A 25960-nucleotide genomic window follows, 5' to 3' on the forward strand; every position below is an offset into this window, starting at 1 on the left:
AGATATAGATATAGATTTTTAATCTTAATAACCAACTAAGTCTTCCTTATTTCTAATCATTACTTTAAAAAATATACAAGTAATGAAAATCTTATTCGTTTTTTCAAGGGATGATTTAATGTCCATTCTTGTTGTTCGTTTTGTAATACGCATTCCGAGTCCTACAACACTTCTCTTTAAATCTTTGGTTTTCTACCTCTGCTCATACTTGGATAGATTCATTCCCCTCCTCTACTTTAATCCCATATTTTGTCCGGTCTCTTAAGATTTTTTCTCCTCGCTCTCTCCCCAAGTTTGCCACCCTTTTTTTTAGTGTATCTAGAAATGTCGTAATGGTGTTTCTTTTTAAAAATACTATAAGCCAATATTAATAGTATTTATATTTGTCCATTTCGAGTAATAAGTCTATTCCTCCTAACGCCCGATCCTCCACTACTATTATATCTTTCCCCTCCCTTTGTGGGCACTATAAACTCAATTTAATTCTACAGAATAAGAAATGATCTTTCAAAAAGAAGTTCCTCATCTAATCCGTGTATCTTAAAATTTTATTTTTTTTAAAAAAAAAAACAAAAAAACAAAAAAACAAAAAAAAAAATTAAATAAATAAATAAAAATCTTCTTAGTTTGTTGTCAACCAAATTAAGAAAAAATTGGGTTGGGCGTAGAATTTTTCCCATTGCATTCAGATTCCGCCATCTCAATCCCCAGTTTCCCAACTCTTAAGAGACCTCCGTCGCCCAAATGGGTTGCGCATCCTCTGCATCTGGTATATCATCTTCTTATACTCTTCTATTCTTTACACTCTATTTATTTGGGTATTTAATTCTAGGGTTCATATTTCTTGATCTAATTTATTTCATCAGCCATGTCCGAAAAATGCTGAGTTACGGTACTCCACGGTTGAAAAATTTGGCTTGGCCCTCTTCATAGCAGTTAAGAAGCTGAAACCTTACTTCTTGGCACATCTGGTCATGGTCTACACTGATCAACCAATCAAGCGGCCACTGACAACCATGGAATCATCCGGCCGAATGATTAAGTGGGCAATTGAAATGCAAAGCCTAGAAATTACTTTTGAGCCGAGGAAAGCGGTGAAAAGGGCAGGCACTTGCCGACTTCATTGTTGAAATGACTAGGCCGGCTGAACCAGGCAATCCTGATCAAGTCTGGAAGGTATATGTGGACGGGAGCTCCACAATGAACGACAGTTGTGCAGGCGTCATATGTCAGTCTCCTAAAGGGGACAAATATGAATATGCACTGCGTTTTAAGTTTTAGGCCTCGAACAGTGAGGCAAAATATGAAGCCCGACTAGCCGGAATCCGCATGTGTAAGGCGGCTGGGGCAAAGAAAGTAGACGCCTGTTCTGATTCACAATTGATTGTTAGCCAATACCATGGTGACTATGAAGCCACACATCCAGCTATGATTAAGTATCTACAGGCGATCAAAGAAGAGGCTGGGACACTTGAAGAATTCCACCTAAGTCAAGTGCCCACGTCCGAGAATAACCAGGCGGATGCCCTCTCCAAATTGGCATCATCCACCTCTTGTAACACACCAAGGTCTGTTTTCTGGGAAGTGATGGAAAAAAGAAGCATCGAGGAGGAACCTATTGGAGTCCTTGATCGAAGCTTAACTTGGATGGATGGCATCCGGGCATACTTAACAGACGGCACCCTTCCGGATACTTACCCAGAAATGATCATAATGAAAAAACGTGCATCCAACTTTGAAATTCATAAAGGGGAACTTTTCAAGAAAGGCTATCTTCAACCTCTTTTGAAGTGTGTTACCCCAGAAAAGGGCCGAGAGGTCCTCGAAGATTTGCATTCAGGGTTCTGTGTTTCTCACATAGGCGGTAGGACCCTAGCAAAGAGAGCCAGGTGGCAAGGCTACCCTAGAAGCAGACGCCATGGAGATGGTGAAAAAATGTGACAGGTGTTAAAGGTTTGGCAAGCTCATCCATCGTCCGGCAACTAACCTGACGGCTATCCATAGCCCAATACCATTCGCCAAATGGGGCATGGACATTCTGGGTCCCTATACGCCTGCTACAGGCGAACGGAGATATATTTTGGTAGCAGTCGACTACTTCACCAAGTGGGAAGAAGCGGAGGTAGTCAAGGGCAATAAAACAAAAGATGTCATCTCCTTCATTTGGAGAAATTTCATCACTCGGTATGGGGTACCTATGTTTATGGTCTTTGACAATGGACCTCAATTCGAGACGCCTACTCTCAAGTAGTTGGTTGCGAGACCGAGGGATCTCTTACTGTTTTGCATCAGTCGGCCGCTCCCAAGCAACCGGCCAGGTTGAAGCCTTTAACAAGTTAATCTCTAATGTCATCAAAAAGAAGATTGAAAAAGCTGGCGGCCTATGGGCTGACGAGCTACCGCATGTTCCATGGGCCATCAGGATGACTGAAAAAGGGGCGACTATTGAAACTCCATTTCTCATGGTTTATGGGGCAGAGGTTGTTTTGCCTATTGAGCACTATGAGCCGACCCTTTAATTCATGCTTTATGACAAAGAGGCTAACTGGGAGGCCATGCGGCTAGCATTGGATTCAATTCCAGAACGCAGGGGCAATGCAGCCTTGAACCATGAGATCTACCGTTTGAGAATGACGAGAGCTTACAATAAAAAAGTGCACAAGCAGCCCTTAAAAGTAGGGGACTTTGTGCTACGAAAAATGGAAGCAATTGGTAGGGCCAACGAGCAAGGAAAGCTGACCCTAATTGGGATGGCCCTTACCAAATCTATGAAGAAGTTAGAGGCGGCACCTACCGCCTGGAAACACCAGACGGCAGGCAGCTAGCCAGAACTTGGAATGTAGACAACTTGAAAAAGTACTACTTTTGAGATTTGTAAATTATTTGTATATGTAAGCATATCAATGGAATTTACAATTTATTTTTTAGTTTTTTGCAAGTCTCCTCAGTGGGGCAAGCCGCCTGTGTAATACACAGTCGGCCCTATTTCTTTTAATCACTTACTCTCGCATGAGTAAAAATGTTAAGTCTAGACAACTTAGCAAACTGTTCTTCTCTGAACAACCTAATGAGGCCACAGGCTGGATGATCAACCTGAGGCCCATGGCCGGCTGATCCTTATGAATTTAAACTAATACGTCTGTCCCAAAAAAGAGCAAGCGTCCGGCGACATCCATCCGGGTAAATTCCCATTTGGGTGGCACATTGCTCTATAAACCTAAAACAAACGGCCCTATCGAGTGTCTCCAAGACAACCTCGCAGTCGTTTGACCTGAGACAAAGATAAATGTACCGCTTTATTACGAACACGTGGTAGACAGTTAAAATCTAAGTCAGAAACCGCCTGTTATTGCTTGGGACAATACAGTCGGCATAATTTGAGTAAATAGCTAAGCAAAACTTGGCGAATAAAGAGGTACCATGCAGCCAAATTCACCTGTTTCTTCTACTCACTCAAATCAAAGTGACAGAGATTGATTAACCCAAAGGGTTAACTCAGTCACACTGGCAACCTTGGAATGGAACCTAAACAGTTCGAACCACACCGCCTGTTTTTTGGCCAACAGACGGTATTCAGCCACTATTCCTTCTAAAGGTTAGCAAGCAGTAACCGCTTGTAAACCTACAGGCGACTACTACGGCAGAATATTCCAAGCGCCGCCTGTTTCCATACGAGAAATGATCAATGGCCTAAAAATTGTAAACAGAAAAATAACATGCGGCCACGGCCGACTGATTCTTCTGTTTACTCAAATTCAAGTGGCGGAGACTGATTAACCTCAAAAGGTTAACTCATGGTCACTCACCCAACCTACAATGGAATCTAAAAGGTACGAATGAAGCCGCCTGTCCTTATAATAAAGAAACGGCATTCGGCCACTATTCCTATTTAGGTTAGCAACACCGCAGAACTACTTTGATTAAAAACATCCAGATTGGCGCCTGTTTTGTACAAGCACCAAGCAGACGAACTATTTACAATCAATAAAATAAACTAAGTACAAACTTAGTATATTGCGGTTTACTGTAAAGCCGAGAGCCGAGTTATGCTAGGTGTTCGCCTGGGCGATGGCCGGCTGACCGCCTGGTTTGGGGCAATCACCATAGTGATTGATTGACCTAGAAATAGTAATACTCAGAGTATCAAAAATTCCAAGTGAATCAATTCACCTTTGAAAACCAGGCGCCAGTCGCCCAAGGGCAAGGACAGTCGGTATATAAAGTATTCATGAAAACAAGAAGCAAGCTACATACACTTCGCCAAATTCATGAAAAGCAAAAATTCAAAAACTTCAAAATTTGAAGAAACCGGCAAAAACAACCGGATGATTAATATTAACAATTGGCTAGAAGACCGACAGGAAATGTTAAAATTTAAAGTTGTCAATAAACCGCGACCCCTTGGTCGGGTAATGATATAAGTAAGTGGCACGCAGGCCAGAGAAATACTTAAACTTCTAGAGGAGGCTTCTCAGATTCAGGAGCCGCATCTTTCTGGTCCCCAGCCGGCTCCTCCTCCTTGTTCTCGCCATCCGCCTCCGCCTCCTCCTGGTCCGACTCCCTAGAGGTGGAATCAAACGACTCGCCACCCTCCTTTTCTTCGTCATGGTCTTGCCCCATAGCTGGTGGCAAACTGATTCCTCCAGCTGTCATAGCTGGTCTCTAGGAAGAGAGCCGCCCAGGTCATCTCCATGATGAAGTTGTTGTCCTCCATCATGTCCTTGACCAGCACCTGTTTCTCCTCATCGGCCCTTGAAGTGTATTTCTTGGCAAGCTTGCTCTTCAGGTTGGCCAGCCGCTGCTTCAGCTTGTCTACCCGACTGCGGAGGTCGGCTGCTTCTTGGTCCGCCTCCTTTAGAGGCGCGAGCTCAGCCTTGAGGTCCGATACGAACTTCTCCGGTTCTGAGTTCCTCTTCTAGGCCGCTCTAAGTCCTTGACCTGAAAATCGACAAACGCTTGATAATACAGTATGTCAGTGGTCAAAATTTCGTTTTGTGCAATCTGGAACATAGCTTTGTCATAATCAGAGGCGGTCCGGGCCTTCGCAGCCTTTACCTCTTTGTTCTTTTCGCTCAGGGGCTTACGGAGACCATACACTCACAACATAGACTGCACACGGCCAAAAAACAATCGTCAGTCATAGGCGCTAAGCAATTATTTAAACAAACAAGGAACTTTTTACTAAGTATACGTTGGCCAGGAGAGCCAGGATGGCTTCAAGGTTAAGGGTGCCGACTCCCTTAACAGACTCCCTATCCTCGATAGGGATGGCCTTCAGCAAGGACCTAGCCATCTGAACCAGGTCCGGCCTTTAAGGGACATCTGCACAATCAATACCCTGTAAGTACTTGGTGTAAATTCGGCCAATAGATCGACTGCTCCTAGAGGGGCTAGGCGACTGCTGATTAAAATTGACCTCAAAGGGTAAGGGAAAGGACACAGGTCTTTGATACCTTCAGTAGCCGCCTCCTTCTCTTTCTCCTTCCCCAGCCAACTGCTAGTAGGAACGGCTGGAGATTTTGGGGGTGGAATGCTTCCTGGCCTTGAGGCCACATGCTTCTTAGCTCTCCCAGGAGTCGTGACATCACTAGCCGTCTGTTTCCTAACCTTAGGATCCGACTGAGAGGAGGAGGAAGGCTTTGTTAAAGTGCCCTGCAAAATAATCTCAATAAGTGAGAGGCAGGCGGCAGAAAAGCTAAATGAAATATGTTCAGTTGAAAGTTCATCTTTGACGCCTACACAACAGGCGATTCTTCAGCTGGCCGCTTGCTAAGGATGGTCGAGCAGTACTGAGCAGCAACTTTCTTAGAGGCCGAGAGCTTTTCCATAGCTTTGTCTGCAAAACATGAATCAAGGAGTTAGTTTGATACAAAATAAATTAAGTTTCACAAGACATTTAAACAGGCGGTCAGCTACCTCTCGGCATCTCTTCACTTAGGCCACAGGCGGCCAGATATGTCCCATCGTATAACCACTTATACTTGGGAACATAGGTTTGAGGAATGAACTCCCTCGCCCCAATCTTGGGTTCGCCTGTATGTCTACTTTGAAGAGCCCTCTGTCAAGGATCTCTTCTTTGGCTTTACAGGGAACAGACGGCAGCTCAGAGCCGCCTGTTAAATTTTTTGTTTCTAATTGTGTTAGGGCTGGAAATGATGTAGAAAGTGTTCCTTCAATCTTTCCACTTGTTCTCCTTCCCCACAGTCATCATATAGCCTTTGTGGCTAGACAACTGATTCCAGCTGGTCCCGCTTGTCTTTGGGGTCCGGCTGAGGTAGTGCATATGAGCGAATGCCTCAAAGCTTGGCTCTACCTCATGCATCTCACAGCTGGAAACATAGCCCAAGATGTTGAACCAAGAGTTAGGGGCTAGATGCAAGACACCTAGCTAGTATCCGTCTAAAATGTTCTCTACAGCCAAATGTAGAGGAAATCTCAGGCCAACCTTAATTGTCGCCTCATAACAGCCAAAACAGGCATCCCCTTAGCTGGACTGCTCGGGCCAGACTACAGTGTCCTTGGCATCCGGCGTGCAAATTACATACCCATGTCCCATGACATGGTCAGCTCTGAAGCTCTCAATTTTTTCAACCATCATTTTCCGCCTGCCTTTGGGAACATGATGATAGTAGGCGGTGTATTGCTCTCGATTGGAAGCAGACGGCTCCGCCCATTTTGGTCCTAAGTTTACTGAAAGGGACTCTCGGGCACTCTCTAGCCGAGAGTGCCTCTCTTCAGATTCATCCGAAAATTTGTTTAAAGTGCTTGGCTCATAATCGCTATCTGAGCTCTCGGATGAAGGGTCCGCCTGGCGAGCCAGATCAACAAAGGCTGGCATAACATATTCTTCCCCTGATTCGTCTAAAATGGAATCACTAAGGGTACTTGGGGCACCAGGCGGCACGTCAGACAACTCGCTAACAGGCGCATGAAAGAAAGAGCTGTCTGAATTTGTCACCCTTGCTGTTCCCTTAGTTCTGGCCATGGTGTCTTGCACAGACACATAGACAGTCGGACTTGGTGCAGTTCGCGAAGGGTGATCCAGCAAGGGGCAGTCGACACTCCTAATTCTAGATTCAACCGTCCTCGGTGATTGATTGATTACTAACCTAGGTCGTGCCATGTGCTTTTGGGAAACCATTTTCAAAAGTAAAACAAAGTACAAAAAAAAAAAAAAAAAAAAACAGACGTTTACCTTTAGTTGATGAAGACGGAAGTACTTGAAAGTCTACAACGACTGTAAGAGCAGGAAGTCTGTAAAACAAGCGGTCTGGTGCAGTCGGAAGCTCTCTCTCCGAAAAAAACAAAAGCTCTCTAGAATTTTTTGGAAACGTCCAAACAAATGATTTGGACATCCCCTATTTATGGGGGGGGTGAATTCCAAGAGACAATAAAAAAAAAGGTAAAAAACCGTTAGCTTATCATGGCGTGACACCTATCACAGGCGCCACGTGGCATGCCATGTCACTTATGCGAGGGGCAAATTATTAGGGGATTTTCCCCCACCACGTGGACCAATCACGTCTTGCCACGTGTCATCCACGTGAACAAACCAGAGTCCGCCACGTGTCACCTCGTGAGTGGTCCAAGATGGACCAACCAGGCCACGGCACGTGGCAGACAGATAGCCCATCAGGAAAATGGCCTTCTACGGCCCAAATTCCTAGGCAAAGCCTAGTCAGCCCTAGGTTTACTAAAACCTAGTACTGGGCACGTTTTCCAACACCATATAAAAGGGAGTTGTTTCCCTTTGAGGAACATGATTCAAAAAAACATTTTAATTCACGTTAACTCACAATCAGAGAAAGTCAGACACCTGACACCTCGAACTGAGCAATTTCACATTGCAGATACTCTCTTGGAGTCCAAGAGAGACCCTTTACTTTCCGCGCTTTATTCCTCATACACGTTCGAACTTGACCGTCGAAGGCGGAACTCCCACCCACCGGAGTCTTCGTTGTTTTGCAGGTACAGGCGTCTAGAAGTCAGTCTTGGAATTGTAACTCTCCCGCAGGACATCAAAAAACCTCAAAACAGAATATGCTTATCTATTAACTATTACTAAACAAAACTTATAACAATTTTCCTGCTTAAATGTAGGGATGATGTCACCTTTTTTTTTTTGTGTGAAGCTACCATATTTAACAATTTTGAAATTTAAACATTAGAAGCTTCTACATTACAACTACAATCTATCAATTTATCCTAAAAAAATGAAACAAATTGTAAATAGCACACTAATAAATAGACTCCTACATCGAAAAATGTATTAGGCGACGTTGAACATGTATTATATCATAATTTTGTTGAAAATCTAAAATTTTAAAAGTACAAATATTTTTGTACAAGGTGCATAATTTTTATTTATAATTTATCCATTTTTTTTATTTACAAATTATAAAAATAGATTTTATATAAACCATGCATCACACGGGTTCTAACCTAGTAATTGAAAGATGACATAGCGAGGGTGCCACGTGGCACATAAACGTTTTTAGAAACGCTTTTAATATGTAATAAAGTATAGATATAGATATAGATTTTTAATCTTAATAACCAACTAAGTCTTCCTTATTTCTAATCATTACTTTAAAAAATATACAAGTAATGAAAATCTTATTCGTTTTTTCAAGGGATGATTTAATGTCCATTCTTGTTGTTTCGTTTTGTAATACGCATTCCGAGTCCCACAACACTTCTCTTTAAATCTTTGGTTTTCTACCTCTGCTCATACTTGGATAGATTCATTCCCCTCCTCTACTTTAATCCTATATTTTGTCCGGTCTCTTAAGATTTTTTCTCCTCGCTCTCTCCCCAAGTTTGCCACCCTTTTTTTTGGTGTATCTAGAAATGTCGTAATGATGTTTCTTTTTAAAAATACTATAAGCCAATATTAATAGTATTTATATTTGTCCATTTCGAGTAATAAGTCTATTCCTCCTAACGACCGATCCTCCACTACTATTATATCTTTCCCCTCCCTTTGTGGGCACTATAAACTCAATTTAATTCTACAGAATTTGAAATGATCTTGCAAAAAGAAGTTCCTCGTCTAATCCGTGTATCTTAAATTTCTTTTTATTATATAAAAAAAAAAAAACCAAAAAAAAAAAAAATCTCCTTAGTTTGTTGTCAACCAAATTAAGAAAAACTCGAGTTGGGCGTAGAATTTTTCCCATTGCATTCAGATTCCGCCATCTCAATCCCCAGTTTCCCACTTCTGAAGAGACCACCGTCGCCCAAATGGGTTGCGCATCCTCTGCACCTGGTATATCATCTTCTTATACTCTTCTATTCTTTACACTCTGATTATTTGGGTATTTAATTCTAGGGTTCATATTTCTTGATATAATTTATTCATATCAAACCCTTAATTTGGTTAATGTCATGGCAGATAGAACTACTAGAGGTCCAAATGGTCTTAATCCTGGCACTGAGGGTCCTTCCGATGCCAAAAATTTGAAAGTTAAGGTAGTTTTTCTTGCAGATGTGAATTTGGTGCCATTGAATTTTGATTTTTGTTTAATTAAGTTGCAAATTTTTGTTCTGGGTGTTGTTAATTTTAGCTGAATTCGGTGTAATTGAGGCTTTTCTGATTTTTTATGGTGGTTTCAGCTCGTGCTTCTTGGGGATTCTGGTGTTGGAAAAAGCTGTATTGTTCTTCGTTTTGTACGTGGTCAGTTTGACCCTACATCCAAGGTTGAAAGAATTGGGTTTAATTAAATTTATCTTGTATTCTATCAGAGGAGAGACTGTGCTGAATTGTGTACTGAATTTTTTGTTTGATGTTAAGGTGACTGTTGGAGCGTCTTTTCTTTCGCAAACAATAGCATTGCAGGACTCAACTACTGTTAAATTTGAAATCTGGGATACTGCTGGGCAAGAAAGGTATGCCGAAATTTGCAGAATGTTAGTATGTTGTATAATCTTGTTCTATTATGCAAATATATGAAGTTGATTGTTTGGTAGGTATGCTGCGCTTGCTCCACTTTATTATCGAGGAGCTGCAGTTGCAGTTGTTGTATATGATCTAACAAGTCCTGAGTCATTTACTAAAGCTCAATATTGGGTAAAGGTACGATTTCATGACTTATTATTATTATTATTTTATTACTTCTATTTTATCAATGCACATGTTTAGTTTCACTTAATATAACTTGTTAGAGGCAATAAGTCATTTTTTGCCTTAATTCTATTTTTATAATTCTGTTTTCTTAAGAAATGACGGATTCATGAAGTGGTATCCAAATTGGCTGTTATGTAGTTTGTTTGGAAACATTTCCTTAGGTTGAGTTATTGTATAGCCACAATAGAAGGGCTATTGGAACTTGGAACAAATGTGGGGCAATTTAAGCATAGTTTTATATTGTGTTTTCAATTACTGGATTGGGATAGACAATCAAAATTGTGCATCTGTTGCTCATTGAGATAGAAAGATGACATCAGAATGCTATAAGAGTTAGTATAATAGCCAAGATGACGTTGTACTTTTGGATGCAAAAGTTTCACAGAAAATTTAGCAAGAAATCAATGCCCTACCTTCTTTACGGCCTTTGGAGTAGTTTAGCTCTATCACATCTTGGCATATTTTGAGCTTTTCCTTGTATTTAGCTTTTCCTTAAGATGCATGTTACTTTTAGAAAGCGCATGGAAATGCTTAGTCTATTGCTTTAGTACTGGGCCTCATTAGTTAATTGAGACCTGCAACTCTATAAGGATCCAAGACTCTGAAGATGAATTATTTGTTTCCTATCAATCAATCAATCAAAACCTTAATCCCATAAGTGGGGTTGGCTACACGAACCAAAATTTATTATTCCGTGTAGTCATCCACAAAGATCTTCCTCCTCCATCCCTTACGATCCAATGCTTTTTCTCATGCAAATCCATATACTTCACATCCTTCTTAACTCCTTCCAATTAAGTCATTTTCGGTCTCCCTCTTCTTCGTTTAATCCCTCCACTCTTCCACTCTTCGGACCGCTGCACCCTCGGATCTCCGTCTTACATGCCTAAACCAACGCAGGCGATTTTCCCTTAGTTTGTTTGCAATGCCTGCCACACCTACTTTCTTGCGAATAACCTCATTTCTGATTCTATCTCTTAGAGTGTTCCTGCACATCCACCTTAACATACACATATTTGTAACCTCCATCTTTTTAATGTGCTCCTTCTTAGAAGCCCAACATTCTGTACCATAAGAGGCTATAGTAGGAAATTCAGCATGACTAAGCTCTTAAGTATAAACTTATCCTCAAAGGTAGTGGCATTGAGGAGTTGAGGTTCATTTAATTGCTTTAGCCCATCTCCATGAGGTGTATCCACACCTGCTAGGCTGCTGCCTATACACTGATTCAACTTTAATAAAGATTGCGAAAAAGAAAATAAGAACATATTCTTTATAACTTATGTGATTCTGTAAGGGCTCAATTAAGCTTCAATGTTCTCATTCTATTGATCCGCTTGACCTTATTTGTGTTTCCCAACAATAAAAGCAGTCTATTATGAGGTGATCTTTTATCTCTTTCAATCTTGATTCAAAGAAAGAGAACTTGTATAAATTTTTGCAATACAAACAATCTTAGTATTTGTAATCACTAAATATATAGTTAGGGAGGCTAAAACTATTTTGGCAGTTTTAATAAGAACAAAAAATTATGCACTAGCTAACCTATCTACTACCCATGCTCGCTTACCTTTATTCTATTAAGATAATAAAAATAAACGAAACTATGTGAACAACTGAACATTGTTCCGAAAATGTGATAGGAATGTAAAGTTAATGCACGCTGCACCTAGGCTCTGAGGCGCAAGGCCTATTTTTTTTTTTTTGGTCTGGGCGAGGTGATTTCGATGAGGTGCAGCTTAAGGCGCGTGACAAGCGTTAAATTGGTCGCACAATATAACTCTTAATCAAACAATATTTATACGAACACCCTATAACCAGTACAATGGCAAATAAAGGTTCGGTCCACGAAGAACGGGAGTAATTGCAAATCAATCTTAAAACCTAAGCTAGTTCGAAGTCAAATGAAAGATGGTGTTCTAAATAACTACTAATGAGATGAATAAATCAATAAACTAAAACACTAGGGAGAACGGGAATCCGCCTAACCATTGGTAACTAAGCAATAAGGAATTATAGAGACAAACTGGATATGCAAAGACTATATGTCCGATCAATATCATGTGATAGGAAGACAACAGGCAATACTAAGCTTGGATTTCTCATGCACTTAACATTACTCGATACATAATCAAACCACATTCAATAATGAAATACTCAATTCACAATCTCTTGTTCAAACCAAGAATAACATGCAATCAAATTAAAGACTCTAGGTTAGCTACTCCTATTATAATGAATTAACATCCAATCGCATATAATCAATTTAATCACAATCCGTTTATCAAAACCAATCCTCAATTACATAGATTACCTAGGCCGGGTTTCATCCCGAAACCCTAGTTAGGGAACTACTCACACATATTCATGATCAAAGCAACAATAAATTCTAAAGGCATAATAAATCTAAACATGAATTCTAATCAAGGATAATAAAGCTTTGAATAATAAATAGGAGCGAATAATACCAATAAATCGATGCGAATCAATGCAAAAGATTGGAACTTTGATATCCGATGTCAATGAATAATACAAAGAATCCCCAATTAATCTTGCCTTGAATAAAATCCGGAAAACTAGAGTATCTCGAATATGATGAACTATGAATTTGCTAGAATAAAATCTAAGAAAACTATGGAACCTTAACTACGGAAGTACTCTCAATATCTCTCTAAAAATCTGTCCCCCTTAACCTTTACAATCGGGCTATATATGTGTTTTAATTCGGAAAGTAAATGCGCAGAAATCTTCTTGAATCAGCACGGCCGTGCAGGCATGGCAGTAGCTTCGTCGCTATTTTCTTGAACTTCAGCACGGGCGTGCTGATATTGGCTAAACCGTGCTGCTGGTTTGGCACGGCCGTGCTGAATCTGGCACGGGCGTGCTGCAGTTGAATTGGCACGGGCATGGAGGACGAATGACACGGGCGTGCTGGAGTGATTGGCACGGGCGTGCCAAAAGTGGCACGGCCGTGCCAAAAGGCACATGGAAGATGGCACGGACGTGCAGCATAGGCAGTGAAGTTGAGGGCAATCTGGCATGGGCGTGCCAGATGTGGCACGGCCGTGCTGCTTGTGCAACTTATGCAGATTCTTGCAACATCCTTAGTTTGCTGAACTATGACCAAAGTTGGCTCGATCACGCACCAACGGCTCGGGACCCGACTAAACTCGGTCAATTATACCTGAAAACACATAAAAAACAATCCGAAACCCGCGAAGCACGTAATATAAGGGATATAAGCATAACAAGGCAATAAACGACCAAAACGGTCCTAAATACGACCAACATCCTCCAATTATATGCCCTAAAGCGCGCCCTAAAGTGCGCTTGTCAGCGCGCACCCCCGAGGCGCACAAGGATTTTATTCATAATTTTTTGTATTGTTTATATGCGCTTCAGTGCGCCTTTGAAACTTTCTTGAATTTTATTCTTGGTTCCCTTTTAAAACTCCCTTTTTTTCTTGGATGTTCTTTCTTTTTTCACTATACTCACCTTTTTTCAAACTCTTTCAATTGATTATCTTGTTACTTCCCTTTCTTTATATCGTACGGTTCCTGATGACGATTCATGTTAATCAATCCCAAATCATTTTGGGACTAAGGTTTTGTTGTTGTTGTTGTTTATTATATGTGCCTCACTTCAATAAGGCGCGCCTTAGGCGCAAGGAACTCTGAAACGCCTTGGTGTGCCTTGACCCTTTTTATACATTGGATTCAATGCAAAACTCCCAGCATCCTTGTCAAACTACTTGCTCACTCCATGTTGCCACTTGATTCATTTTGCTACATACTTGAAGCTTGTTTGAATGAAGCTTTCCAAAACCTAGCTAGCTAACAAGTTGATCAATCCTTGCCACATTGAACTTGGTAAGACATAATATATGTCTAGAACTCATTTTCTCGCACAAAATAGTATTTCTTTCACCCTTTATCAACCAATCCATTATTGCAAATTTGTGAAATTTTTTTTATATTTTATTTTTTTTTTTTTTTTTTATATTTATTTTTTAATATAGTTATAATTTAGGGGGTTTTGAATAAGTCGGAACAAGGTTTTGTATATGAATTGTAGTTTTAGCACTACGAGAGTCAAGTGGGGTTTATAGTAACATTGGATGGTAAAGAAAGTTTGTGAGTGATTCAATACCTGTTTGTTGAATTTGCAAAAGAATGGAAAAATTAAATAAGATATACCCACATGATTAAGTCCGATAGGCTCAAATGGAGAAGCAACTGGGGAATGTGGTTGTAGCATATGTATGAAGTTAAAGGGAAAGTTTTATCAAAGCGGCTATGAGACTAGCTTTGTTATATGGGTCAAGCATTCAGGAAGGATCATATTAGGAAGATGGAAGTAGCAAAGATGTGCATGTTGAGATTGATGTGTGGGAACACTTTAAAGGATATAATTAGAAAATGAAGAGAGGAAAGTTAGCATTGTAGACAATGAGCATAAAATGTGGTAGAGTGTTGGTTTAGGCATGTCAAGCGGATTGGATGACGCACCAGAGAGGAAAGTGGAGGGTTGGGATCAAGGGGATCATAGAAGAGAAATAGGGGAAGATCAAAGATGACTTGGAAGGAAGGAGTTAAAATGGACATGAAGTTGGGTTTGCAAGAGCATATAATGTTGGATACTAGGGAGTGGAAGGAGAAAAATCATGGTTAGCAAGTACGAGAGATATATGAGTTCATGTAGCTGACCCCATTCTTGTTTATATTTTATTATAAGACAAAAGTTAGTTTTCTTTGCTTGATGAGACATTTTAGATGCTCTCCCATATCAAATTTATTCTGGTTAAATCAATTGGTTTTCAACATTTCCATCTTCTGGCTATCTTAATTGATTTTATACCGGATATTTGCAAATTTTCCTGCTTTAAAATTTAAAATCCTCCTTTATTCAATTCAATTTTCATTAACTGCATATGTCCAGAGGTATTAATTTTTTGCCAACCAATGTTCTTTTCACAATGTGCCAGGTTTGGGCCTCAAAAGCCAAAGAATTTTATATCCTAAAACTTGGATTAAGTCTACAAATTTGTTGATCAGTATATAGAACAATCAGGAAATGATTTGCATAAATGAAACATTCATGAGAGGGAGAAATTTTGGTAATAGTCATGCCATGAACCTAAAAGCAAGGCATCTGGATAGTTATAAGATATATTATTTACAAATATGTGTTTCCATATCATGCAATTAAGACCATTAAGTGCATAAAATTATTCCTGCATACTTGCATAGATGTGTCAACCATGAGCTCACTATACAAACCAGGTTTGGAGAACGTGGTTGCTCAGTTGCTCCTTACAACTCATCAAGCTAATTATCAACCTCGAGAGAAAAATTCTGTACTTAATGGTGATGTTGATGACTTGCTATCGGCACACACCCTCATGGAGTCGTTTTAGCTGAACTTAAGATGTTCTAGATTTGAATTAGGAGTATGTTGAGGCTGTTGAGGCCTCATTCAAGTATATCTCCAACTGATTGCATACACTTACACTTTTTTCGGGTTGAGTTCTATGGCACTCCTTTTGCATAGGTTTTAGAATAATTTCTCATATTGAATTTTTAACTATAAGAGCATAGGTTTAGTTGCTATGGCATGCTTAACTTGAGTCTCGCTTGCCTGCCTTGTTCAGTTTTGTTGATTACTATTACTGAGCCTGAAAGAGCCAGGTGTGGGTGAATATTTTGCTCTCTATCTTATCTTCACATGCCTATCATTTATTAAGGTTGCTCTAATAAATGATTATTCATCCATGGATAGTTTGTAGGACCTTGGGAGATCACGATGTATGTAGGTGTGTATCTAAGAACTTAAGGTGAATTAATTGGTGTTATCAAAACGCAGTGGAATTCCTGAATTGAATGGAGTGGTGTTATCCGAATACACTGGAATTCCTGAATTTATTTATGTTCATTGTTTGTTGGGGAGAGTATGGAACATGGAGCGAAGTCTGGTTCTATTATTATCCTGTTCTTAGACATCAAGGTCTTGTGTCACCTTTCGTATGACATATTTGTTATTGACAATAGTTTCTGCCATTCTAGATGCAAAACATTGATGGCCTTGTTGAATTCATCGTCTAAAATTGATATTTGCATATACATGAATGATTCTGCAGGAATTGCAAAAACACGGGAGTCCTGATATAGTCATGGCTTTGGTTGGGAACAAAGCTGATCTTCTAGATCGTAGAGAAATACCTGCTGAGGTGAGTTATTGTGATAGGTTTTGTATATTTTGCATACAAGTATCTTTACATTTAGCCTTTTTTCCCCCTTTTTTTGATTGGTATTCCATAATGGTATATGAAGGAGGGAATTGAATATGCCGAGAAGAATGGGATGTTCTATATTGAGACCTCGGCAAAGACAGCTGATAACATAAATCAACTCTTTGAGGTACATACTGTAACATTAATCCTTAAGCTGCCTTTTTCTCATAGTATTTTGTCGACTCTCAATTGTTGCTTTTCTGTCAAAGTTGCCTGAAAATCAGTTGAACTGTCAAAAAATTTACTTGTGATTTAATTATTAGATTGAGATACAAATTGCATTCATAAATTTACCTCTTTTTATATAACGTATACTAATGTTTAAAGATGAAAATTTTGAAGTCATTGTTGAAGACCATTAACATATTAAAACTTAGATTAAAGACCGTTAAGCATTAACATATTAGTTCTTAAATCTGAACTGATAGCTAATTAGGCTGTTTACTTTGGAGAAATAAGTTCTAATGCTACTAGATTTAACAAGTTCAAGAAGCTTAAATTAGGCAAAATAAGTTCACTTTTTTTTTTCCTAGAAAACTAATAGCAATTGCAGATCAAATACATCTACATCTGTACTAGTTTTATGTGACTTGAATTGACATATGCGGTTCTGCTGTAGGAAATTGCTAAGCGGCTTCCTCGGCCTGAATCATCATCGTAGTTGGACCAGAGAGGAACATTCTAACAAATGGCAAAATTTCAAGAACGCCACCGTTGTATAAATTTCCAATATAGCTTGTTCAATTTATATGGTATGTTTAAGGTGCTTGTATTGTCATTAGGAAATTGGATTTTAAGTTGATGTACAGTCAGTCGCAAGAGTGGGATGACTTAATGTAATGCATACCCTTATTAACTTGTTTTATCATCAAATATTCATGTTAATTATTTGTCAATAATACTCTGGACCTCTGGATATCTGTTGAATAACCCCTCTCGGCTTGTTCCTTGTGTTATGATAATCAGTATGTCCTGTAAATCTTATTTATCTCTGAATTAATGATGGTTTCATCAGAATGCTCTTCATAATGCTGGATTAATGCTGCAGTTTGATTCTTCTTTTTGCAATACTGAAGGGTGAGGTTATTAAGAAAATAAGAAAATAAGTTCACTTTATACCGACTGTACTCGTCCACTACATGTCATCTTGTCTTATAATATAAATATGATGCAAGCTTTACTTTAAAGTTCTTTAGACAGGAATTCACCATGTCCAAAAAAATATAGATGATAATACTTTTCCCAGGGATCACTTTCTTAATTGGTACGCAAGTGAGGAAGAAGAACCTTCTTTGAAGAACTTTTGAACTTTTACTCTTTCCATCCATTTGCTAAATACCCCTCTCCATGCTTTATAGTATTCGTAATTGTATTGAGTGAGTAGGTAAATTTATTCTTAAGCGTGTGCATAATAATAGAGAGAAATTGAGGAGACCAGTGCTAATTAAATTAAAATGGAGTAATGTTTAGAAAATGACCCCAAAAAGAATTTGAGACAATCTTAGGCGGAAGGAGTCATAGATATGACATTCATCGGAAGCAATTGAATTTGAATTTCAACTTCTACTTACGTTACAATAGAGTTTTAATTTCCATCTCTCTAAGTCAAATAATTCATCATATCTCAAGTATATGGTTGGAAACAAGTAATGCAAGCACAAGATGTTTAGTTCTTAACTTCCAAGGCGATTTGCCTTATTGTTATGGTGGTACTTAAATTCAGTTTTTCCTCCTCTTTTGCTACTTTTGCGTCTGATCGGCAAATTGCCTTGTCCACAGGCGTTAGCATACTTTTAGCTCGCTGCGATGATTTTGGATGCTTAGTTGCAAGCTCGTTCAACCATTCAGGCGACTTTACTTGACCAACTGGGGGCTAGGAGACATTGAACATGAGTCGTCCAATTTTCTCTAAAGTCGTTTACCCTAATATGAATATTCATTTTTAGCTGTCATTTATCCAGGAAGTGATTTGACAAACCCAAAACCGCATATTCCAAACACTAATATAATGAGATTTGAAGAATTCTTGAGTAATTGAAATGTATAAATTCGGGTGTGCAAATCACAAAGATTGTTCTGTTTACTTGAGACATTCACTTTTCGGTTGCGGTGTAGTGTTTGTAGTGGTGATTAGGAGTGTTAATTCGGGTAATTGGATGGAGTCTGGGTTGACCCACGGCGGGTAGGGTCTGTTCTCTTTCTTAAGTGCATTTTTTTTTTGGGCTAAAATGAAATTAAATTCAAAAAATTGGATGAATAAGTAGGTTGCACAAGAGTTGTAATTGCATATCTAAACTTAATCTATAGAGTTTTGTCAATATAAAAGACGACCCCTATTTTTTTCAATTCCTTGGCAATGATTGTGCGTTTGTAAGGACTCCAGTGATAGATTCTCATAGTTACATTCAAGAGAGAAAAAATTTGAGTGACAGATACGTAGTAGAGAGAGTGGGAAATCAATGGAGATGAAAGGATGGCGGGTGAGAGATCAAATTTGCAAAGTAAAGAAAAATAAAGGTGAATAACAGATAACAATTAATAATGTGATTTACATATATCTATTTTGATGCAACTTTACATACACTTATATGATTACACAATATATTAATACACGTACAATGCACAAATTTAGTTTAGTAATATCTATTTACAAATGAGTACAAAACATTGCTATTGATGACTGGACAAGGAGAGAGTCCAGGAAAGAGTTAAGACTGAGATACTACAACACTGCTTAGTGCTTACTGTTCTACTCAGCAACATCTTCGGCTCGTTGCAGGAACTCTAAAAGACTTGAAGCCTTTCTCTTGGCCCTATCAGTGCCATTCTCTGAAAGTTCTTTTAATACTTGTTCAGCCTGCAGCTCCTTTGCTAGTTGCAAATGGTTTACATCACCCATGCAAAGTGACCAAAGTATTGCAGCAGCATTCTCTCTGTTACGAGGAGATCCAGTTCTTATTAACTCAACTAAGAGAGGAATTGGCTCAGCCTGCCCAATAGAAGATTTCCCCTCCGGATGGTTTGCAAGTATTGCTAGTATTGCTAGAGCCTCATCAACCATGCCACCATCAACTTCCTTCAGAAATTTTATTAGAGGGTCAACAATCCCTGCCCTCACAGCCCGCACCTTGTTGCCTTGGTAAATTGAAAGGTTGAAAATTGCAGTTGCAGCATCTTTCTTTCCCCTAGGGGTACCCTGAATGAGTAAATCGATTAGAGCTGGGATTGCCCCTGCTGCTCCTATTGCTACTTTGTTCTCATCCACAACTGATAAGCTGAATAGTGTAGCAGCAGCATTTTCTCTCGCTTCCATGCTACTGTTCTTCAGGACTTCTACTATATCTCGTATTGCCCCAGCATTTACAATAATGCCCTTGTTCATGTCATTAATAGAAAGATTAAGAAGTGCTGTCACAGCATGTTCCTGAGTTCGAGAATCAGAAGAAGATAGCAGTTCTACTAGCAGTGGTATGGCTCCTGCCTCTGCTATACATACCCTGTTGTCTGCATTTCTTTTTCCTAGCAGCCGGAGCTCCCCAGCAGCAGCCCGTTTCTCTTCTATGTTTCCATGGGCCAACTTCTTTAGCAAGGCAGCAATAGCTGCTTTGTCACAGTTGGAAGCAGAGTTGCTAGTTCTCCTGTTTCTACAAGTTCCTTGTGTCCTTGGCAACTCCACACCATTATTCTCGCACCACAAGGTAATCAAGCTCTTCAAAACATAATTTGGTGTCAATGCTGTATGCAACAGAGTCTGTTGTGTCTTAGGACATGTCTTGTGACCAGCATCGAGCCATTTCTGAATACACGATCTCTCATACGTCTGCACAAAAGATTCAAAAAGAGCATTAATAGAGATCAGAGCTTTTTGACCCAGGATTGTTGTCTCAAGATGCTGCTCGTTCTCAGGAAACATAGAGGCCTTCTAGCATAGAGAGAAGATTGTCAAAAACAATTATAAGCTACACATGGACCCATTGACAAGTTTTTTTAATCAATTAAAAAGAACAAAAAAGAACACAAACTCAGAAGAGAATGTTGGTAACCTGGCCTGTAGATACGATAACAGGATCTTTCATTAGCTCAAGTGAGATAGGGCAGCGGAAGTCATCTGGTATAACAGGAGATCTATGCTTTATCATGTTTTTATCAACATCACACATGTCAACTTCTGGGCTCACAGTCAGTAGATAGTCATTAAGCTTCTTAAATAGGGACGACATCATCTCAAATGAATCACCAAGATCACTACTGCTTGTGATGACCATTTCATGAAAGGCATGCGATTCTTTCCTCAGATCATCCATCGTCAAAAGGTGCAGGTTCTGCGATAATCTTTGGAGAACCGCAGCATCAGGCTCTGCTTCGTCCTGCACTTCTGTAATGTCCATCTCTATTTGCAGATCGGATGATTCTGTTCTAGCTTTTGCTCGTAGAAATTGAGCATGAACAAGTCCAATCTAATGAACAAGAAACCAAAGAATGCCACTTGTAAGCATCTTATTTTTGTATTAGTGTGAAGCTCTGTATTGAGAATGCTTAAAATATTAATCATATCACAAGTGAAATCAGAATTTCAGATTAATAGTATTACCTGTTCTTGAACTTCTTCTGATAAACCAAGTCTGTTATAAGAAATCTTACTCAGAGCTTCTTCAATTTTTCCTGTTATATGAAGAAACTCAGTTGAGATTTTGTCTCTTTGCACAGCCTGTCACATGTAACAAGTTGACATGTTATGCTCCATCTAAAGAACTTGCTTAGCGCATGATACAGCATACAACGAGCTTGAAAATGAAATAGTTGACATGTGCACAACATGAGCTAGAAACAACTAGACATGCTCCTAGTCATCTATTTAGAACAGTGACATTTTTTATCGGCCCTGCATTATATTTGGGCCAGTTTTACTTCACTTTGGAAACTTTTGAGTTCTGCAACAACTATCCTATCATCCATTTTAGTCTGCTTCAAAAATGCTAGACACATTTATTTTTATTAAAACTTCACTAAAATTTTCTACAAATTATCCTTATTAATCTGAGGAGGCATATAGGAACATTGACATTGACCGGGATCAATAAACTCTCCAAAACCATATCAACAAAGCTACTCATCTTACACACTAACCCAACTACGATTGGGCCCCAGTAAACAAGATATGGCACAACAATGATATCGCCATAAGGGTATAGAACAAAGAAAATTGACTTAGGAGAGTGCTAAGTGCTATCAATCTACAAGGAAAAGATCAACGAATTAGGCAATAATGTATCTACATGGATGGATATAAAAGATTGTACAGAAATGTTGGGATCCTGGCTCTATTTTTCTGACAAATTTTATATACTGATAGAAATCTATTCAAGTATATAAATGTTGTGTCAATCTTCTCTCTTCCCCCATTCCCCCTCCCCATTTTCGTTTTAGCTGTTTCATAAAGGACTATAACTGCCTTAGAACCAATGCAAAATTATTCTGCATGTAAGAGTAGTTGACAAAGTTATATAGTTGGAAGAAGGTATACTTTTCTGGTTTTCCCTTGGCAGGAGGATTACTCTCGATCAATCTTGTATATCAAGCATACCCCTTATTATCGCTTAGTTCAAGATCCCAGTGCCAACTGCACAAAAATCGAGAAGCTGATGCGAGATTTTAACTCACAAGTGACTGTTGAACACAGCTGAGATTACTATTTAGTATTAATCTCAGTTCCTCCTACCTTCCAAGGAGGAAGGGGTGGGGGGGGGGGGGAGCATAGAGTACAAGAAGGCAGAAGCTGAACAAGCATGGGGATTGTATCCGGAACAGGAAAGGTAAGGAAGGAGGCTTGAGTATGATTTATTCGGATTTGAAGAAGCAAGGTCATAGCTTGTTTCAGAATTTCATTACATTCTTGGATCTCCAACTTAAGAAAATGGGTGTTTCATACTTTCATATCTAATTCTAGGTTACTTATTCGAACTGCAAGTTTTTTACAAACAAGGAGTAAAATAACACTATCATTCCAGCAGTTTAGCCTGGATCGATTGAAAGGCAGCTTGACCAATCAAGCAGAAATACAATGTATGAACAGTGTGCATAATAGATTCTACTTCACCTGAACACCTAATCCAACCAAGCACTCTGTAAAATTCTCCAGTTATATACCCCAAATATTGTACCCACATTCTCCTTTCCTGACTTAGCTACTACTGATCTACTCTCCGGATTTCAATCCCTATAAGCGGTTGATTCCTTTCGATGAGCTCATTCCCAACATATTCAGCTCATCCTAGCTTAGTACAATATAATTGTGCTTTGTTCTTAAATCCAAATTTGCTTTGTGTTATTTTCATAATCCAAGTTCATATCTCCTTTATTCACATACAAAATTAAGCACAACAAATTTTCCATAGAATACAAAAAGCCTTCACTAAAATGGATCAAAATGAGCAAACATAATAAATAAAATGAAGGTATCATCAATAATCAAGCAAATCTGTACTTCTTAAACCACCTAAAAAATGTAATATTTCTAATTGAATTGCGTTGAAATCCAAACCAAATCGAAACTCTCAATTAAAAACCATAAACCCACATCATTAAATAAAAAAAAATTAACAAAATTACACAGAAATTTAAAGATACCTGATAAAGTTTACTGGATTCCTGAACCCATTTGAGCAAATCTTTGGCAGACTTCAGCACGATTAAAAGTGATTCAAAGGCTTTGGCTTGATCAACAGGAAGCAACTCAATTTCATCATCTTCTCTATCAACTAATTCCTCGAAAAGTGGGCTCAATAGCTTAACTCTACGCACCAAATTCGAGTATAATCTCTTGGAAGTGTTTTTGCATTCAGAAAATGAAGAAATTTCTTTGATAATTTGGATGAGTTGGGTTATTATTGTATTAACATTATTTGGTGAATTGTGATTTGGACCCATTTTTTGGGAGATACTTAGAAAATGGAGCTGGAAGTTGGTATGGGTTTTGAAGAAGAGGAAGAATGGTTGATTAAAACTTGGAAGTTTTGTTCCGTTGAAATTTTCACGGTAAGAGAAGTATAGAAAAAGTCAAATGAACCCGTTTTTTATTTTTTTTTTCCAACCCAACATAGGACTAATTTTTTTTTTTTTTTTTTTTTCTTTTGGTGGTTGTTGTTGTTTTATCCGGCTCATTTTTTGGGCTAATTTGTATTCGGGGATCAGTTTTGAATAGTTAGGTTTCAATCCCCTCCCAATTGTTGTTGCGGGGGATTAAACACGCGATCCTCTTTACCAAGTGCAATCTCAATCACCACTGCACCAACAACCAATTGGTGGACGTATGTTTCTTTGAAAGTATGGGAGGATAGGGGGAAATCACACTCCCATAATGCACAGAAAATAAACGAGATACAATTCATATCACTAAACTAAGGTAAAAGAGATATGTAGTGTTTAGGGTAAAAATACCCTAGGCACGTGGACCAATCAAGTCGTGACACGTGTCACCCTAGGTTGCGCCCAACATGGGCCAACTAGGATAAGACACGTGTCACATCCATCATTAGGGAAATGGCGGCCTTCATGGGCTCAAAACCCGAGGTGCCGTAAAAACGGCGCAGCCCAATTAGCTAGGTTGAATGACCTAATGTAAGGGCACGCATTCCCATACCCTATAAATAAGGACATTTATTATCTTGGGTGGAGCAATTACTCACACTTTTTACATCTTTCAATTATTACATTATTCTCTTACAACAGAGAAATCACCTGCTCTCGCGATCCGAGAAGATCTACTTTACTTTTCGTATTTTACTCAACTTCGACACGTACTAACTTGATCGTCGGAGGCAGAACTCTGAACAACCGGAGCTTCCATTTGTTGCAGGTATAGGCGCCCGAAGATCCAGTCTTAGAGTTGTAACTCTCCCGCAGGACACATCAGAAGACCTTGGAATATTTGGCGTCGTCGTCTGTGGGGAGAGTACCTCTAGGATGGCATCTCAACAATCTGTACCGCCTCCAAAAAACAAACGTCCGGATGGGGTAGAGGTCTATTCGGACCACGATACTGAGTCGGAACCAGAGGTTGAAGTTCATACGGTCGAAGATGGTTCCATCATCACTAACGCCTTTGCTCCAAAGACATAAAGAAGCGAAATGATAATCAGGTCGGTGCGAGCAAGTCAGCTGGCAAGCCTCAAGCTGAAGGGCCGACTGCTCACATCACTCGCTCTGAATTCCTAAAGTTCATGACCGACTTCAAGGGAGAGATGAAGAGCTTCATCAAAATTTAGGTGGCTGGTCCGAGCAAGGGTCAGTCGGCCAAGAAGCCTTCTCATTTAGAGAGGGCTAAGATAGTCAAGGATAGGGAACCCACTCCTTATCCCAAGCAGAAGGAGGGGGTCAAACCCTTCATTGAATGGACGAAGATATGTCTCCCGGAGACATAAAAAAGAAAGCCCATCCAGCACCATGAATCGGATGACAGTAAAAAGACCTATACTGATGCTCGGCAGTTCATCGAGCACAGGAGAAGCCAACAATTGTCTGACAAGGCATCAACGCCGACTATGCCAAAAAGCTTAAGGAATACCTCGCTGAGGTATTCCCATTCAGAGCATGAGCACCTGTCAGCCGACCCATCCGGTCAAACGGGTCCTCATGTGATAATCTCGGCGCCATATGTGCCCCATCAATCATACGACTCGTTTACACAATCATTCCAACAGCTTGCTCTCTACGGAGGTCAGGCCGCATATCAAGTCCAACCTTTTGATTGGGAGCTCCATCTGCTCAGGGGAACAGCCTTCTGCGTTCTCCAAGGAAATAACCAAGGCGGCACAGCCGGCTAAGGTTAAGAATGTTCTAGTTGGTGTCTTTGACGGCACCACCAACCCTGAGGACCACCTAATGGCATATACCAACTTCATGTATTTACAAGGGATGGATGATGTTACATGGTGTCGATGCTTCCAAGCCACGCTGAAGGGGATTACCCAGCAGTGGTTCGAAAACCTGCTACTTGGGTGAATCAACAATTTCAAGACGCTTGCATTCTTGTTCGCCTCAAACTTCTCAATGAACATACTGGCCAAAAAGACAAGTATTGACTTGGGGTCGGTTGTTTAGGGAGATCGTGAGGGGTTGTTTAGGGAGATCGTGAGGGGCTCTGCTCATATGTCCGGCGGTTCAATCTGGAGAGAATCCAGATTCTAGGGCTGCCTGACAAAATTGCTTATACGAACTTCTTCAAGGGTCTGAAGGACGGATCACAGTTCAAATTTGATCTCGTTCGGAAGAGAGTTTTCACTCTTCTTGAAGCACTGAGGGAGGCAGAGGCCTACATACAGGCGTTAGAACTCTGCTCCTCCAGCAAGCAGACGAATCAAAAGAGATCCAAAAAACAACAAGGCATTCGACAAGAGCAGTCAGCTCAGAAAAATGAAGAAAGAAAAAAGAGAAAAGAAGTTTGGGCAGTTGATGATTCTAGTCAGCCGTCCAAAAAGAAGAAAACAAAAGTTAAGCCGTACATCAGAAAGTACGAGTTTAACAAAGACTGCTACTCCATCCTCATG

General features: G+C 39.6%; 2 protein-coding genes across 2 annotated transcripts; one reads left to right on the plus strand and one right to left on the minus strand.

The window, feature by feature from the left end:
* The first annotated feature begins 8824 nt into the window (after positions 1 to 8824).
* LOC110685449 (ras-related protein RABF1-like) lies at positions 8825 to 17403 on the plus strand. Its single transcript, XM_021861976.1, has 8 exons — positions 8825 to 9268; positions 9395 to 9471; positions 9616 to 9699; positions 9794 to 9888; positions 9970 to 10075; positions 16263 to 16352; positions 16456 to 16542; positions 17035 to 17403. Exons 1-8 carry the CDS (start codon positions 9244 to 9246, stop codon positions 17074 to 17076), a joined length of 606 nt encoding a protein of 201 aa, XP_021717668.1. The 5' UTR covers positions 8825 to 9243; the 3' UTR covers positions 17077 to 17403.
* A 1509-nt stretch (positions 17404 to 18912) lies between these two features.
* Positions 18913 to 23342, minus strand: LOC110685455 (U-box domain-containing protein 14). Its single transcript, XM_021861984.1, has 4 exons — positions 23043 to 23342; positions 21007 to 21123; positions 20459 to 20872; positions 18913 to 20235 (listed from the first exon to the last, which is right to left on the minus strand). Exons 1-4 carry the CDS (start codon positions 23340 to 23342, stop codon positions 19165 to 19167), a joined length of 1902 nt encoding a protein of 633 aa, XP_021717676.1. The 3' UTR covers positions 18913 to 19164.
* Positions 23343 to 25960: the final 2618 nt, after the last annotated feature.

Source organism: Chenopodium quinoa, unplaced genomic scaffold (assembly GCF_001683475.1).
Source record: "Chenopodium quinoa cultivar QQ74 unplaced genomic scaffold, ASM168347v1, whole genome shotgun sequence".
Lineage (NCBI taxonomy): Eukaryota > Viridiplantae > Streptophyta > Magnoliopsida > Caryophyllales > Amaranthaceae > Chenopodium > Chenopodium quinoa.

What these genes read in the sequence shown, in the direction of transcription:
- LOC110685449 (XM_021861976.1), top strand. Translation starts at nt 9,244, where the DNA reads ATGGGTTGCGCATCCTCTGCACCTG. An exon ending in GATACTGCTGGGCAAGAAAG is followed by an intron (nt 9,889 to 9,969) that starts GTATGCCGAAAT and finishes ATTGTTTGGTAG; the next exon opens with GTATGCTGCGCTTGCTCCAC. An exon ending in ACATAAATCAACTCTTTGAG is followed by an intron (nt 16,543 to 17,034) that starts GTACATACTGTA and finishes GTTCTGCTGTAG; the next exon opens with GAAATTGCTAAGCGGCTTCC.
- LOC110685455 (XM_021861984.1), bottom strand. Translation starts at nt 23,342, where the DNA reads ATGGGTCCAAATCACAATTCACCAAATAATGTTAATACAATAATAACC. An exon ending in CAGAAGAAGTTCAAGAACAG is followed by an intron (nt 20,873 to 21,006) that starts GTAATACTATTA and finishes CTTGTTCATTAG; the next exon opens with ATTGGACTTGTTCATGCTCA. An exon ending in TTATCGTATCTACAGGCCAG is followed by an intron (nt 20,236 to 20,458) that starts GTTACCAACATT and finishes TCTTTTGTGCAG; the next exon opens with ACGTATGAGAGATCGTGTAT.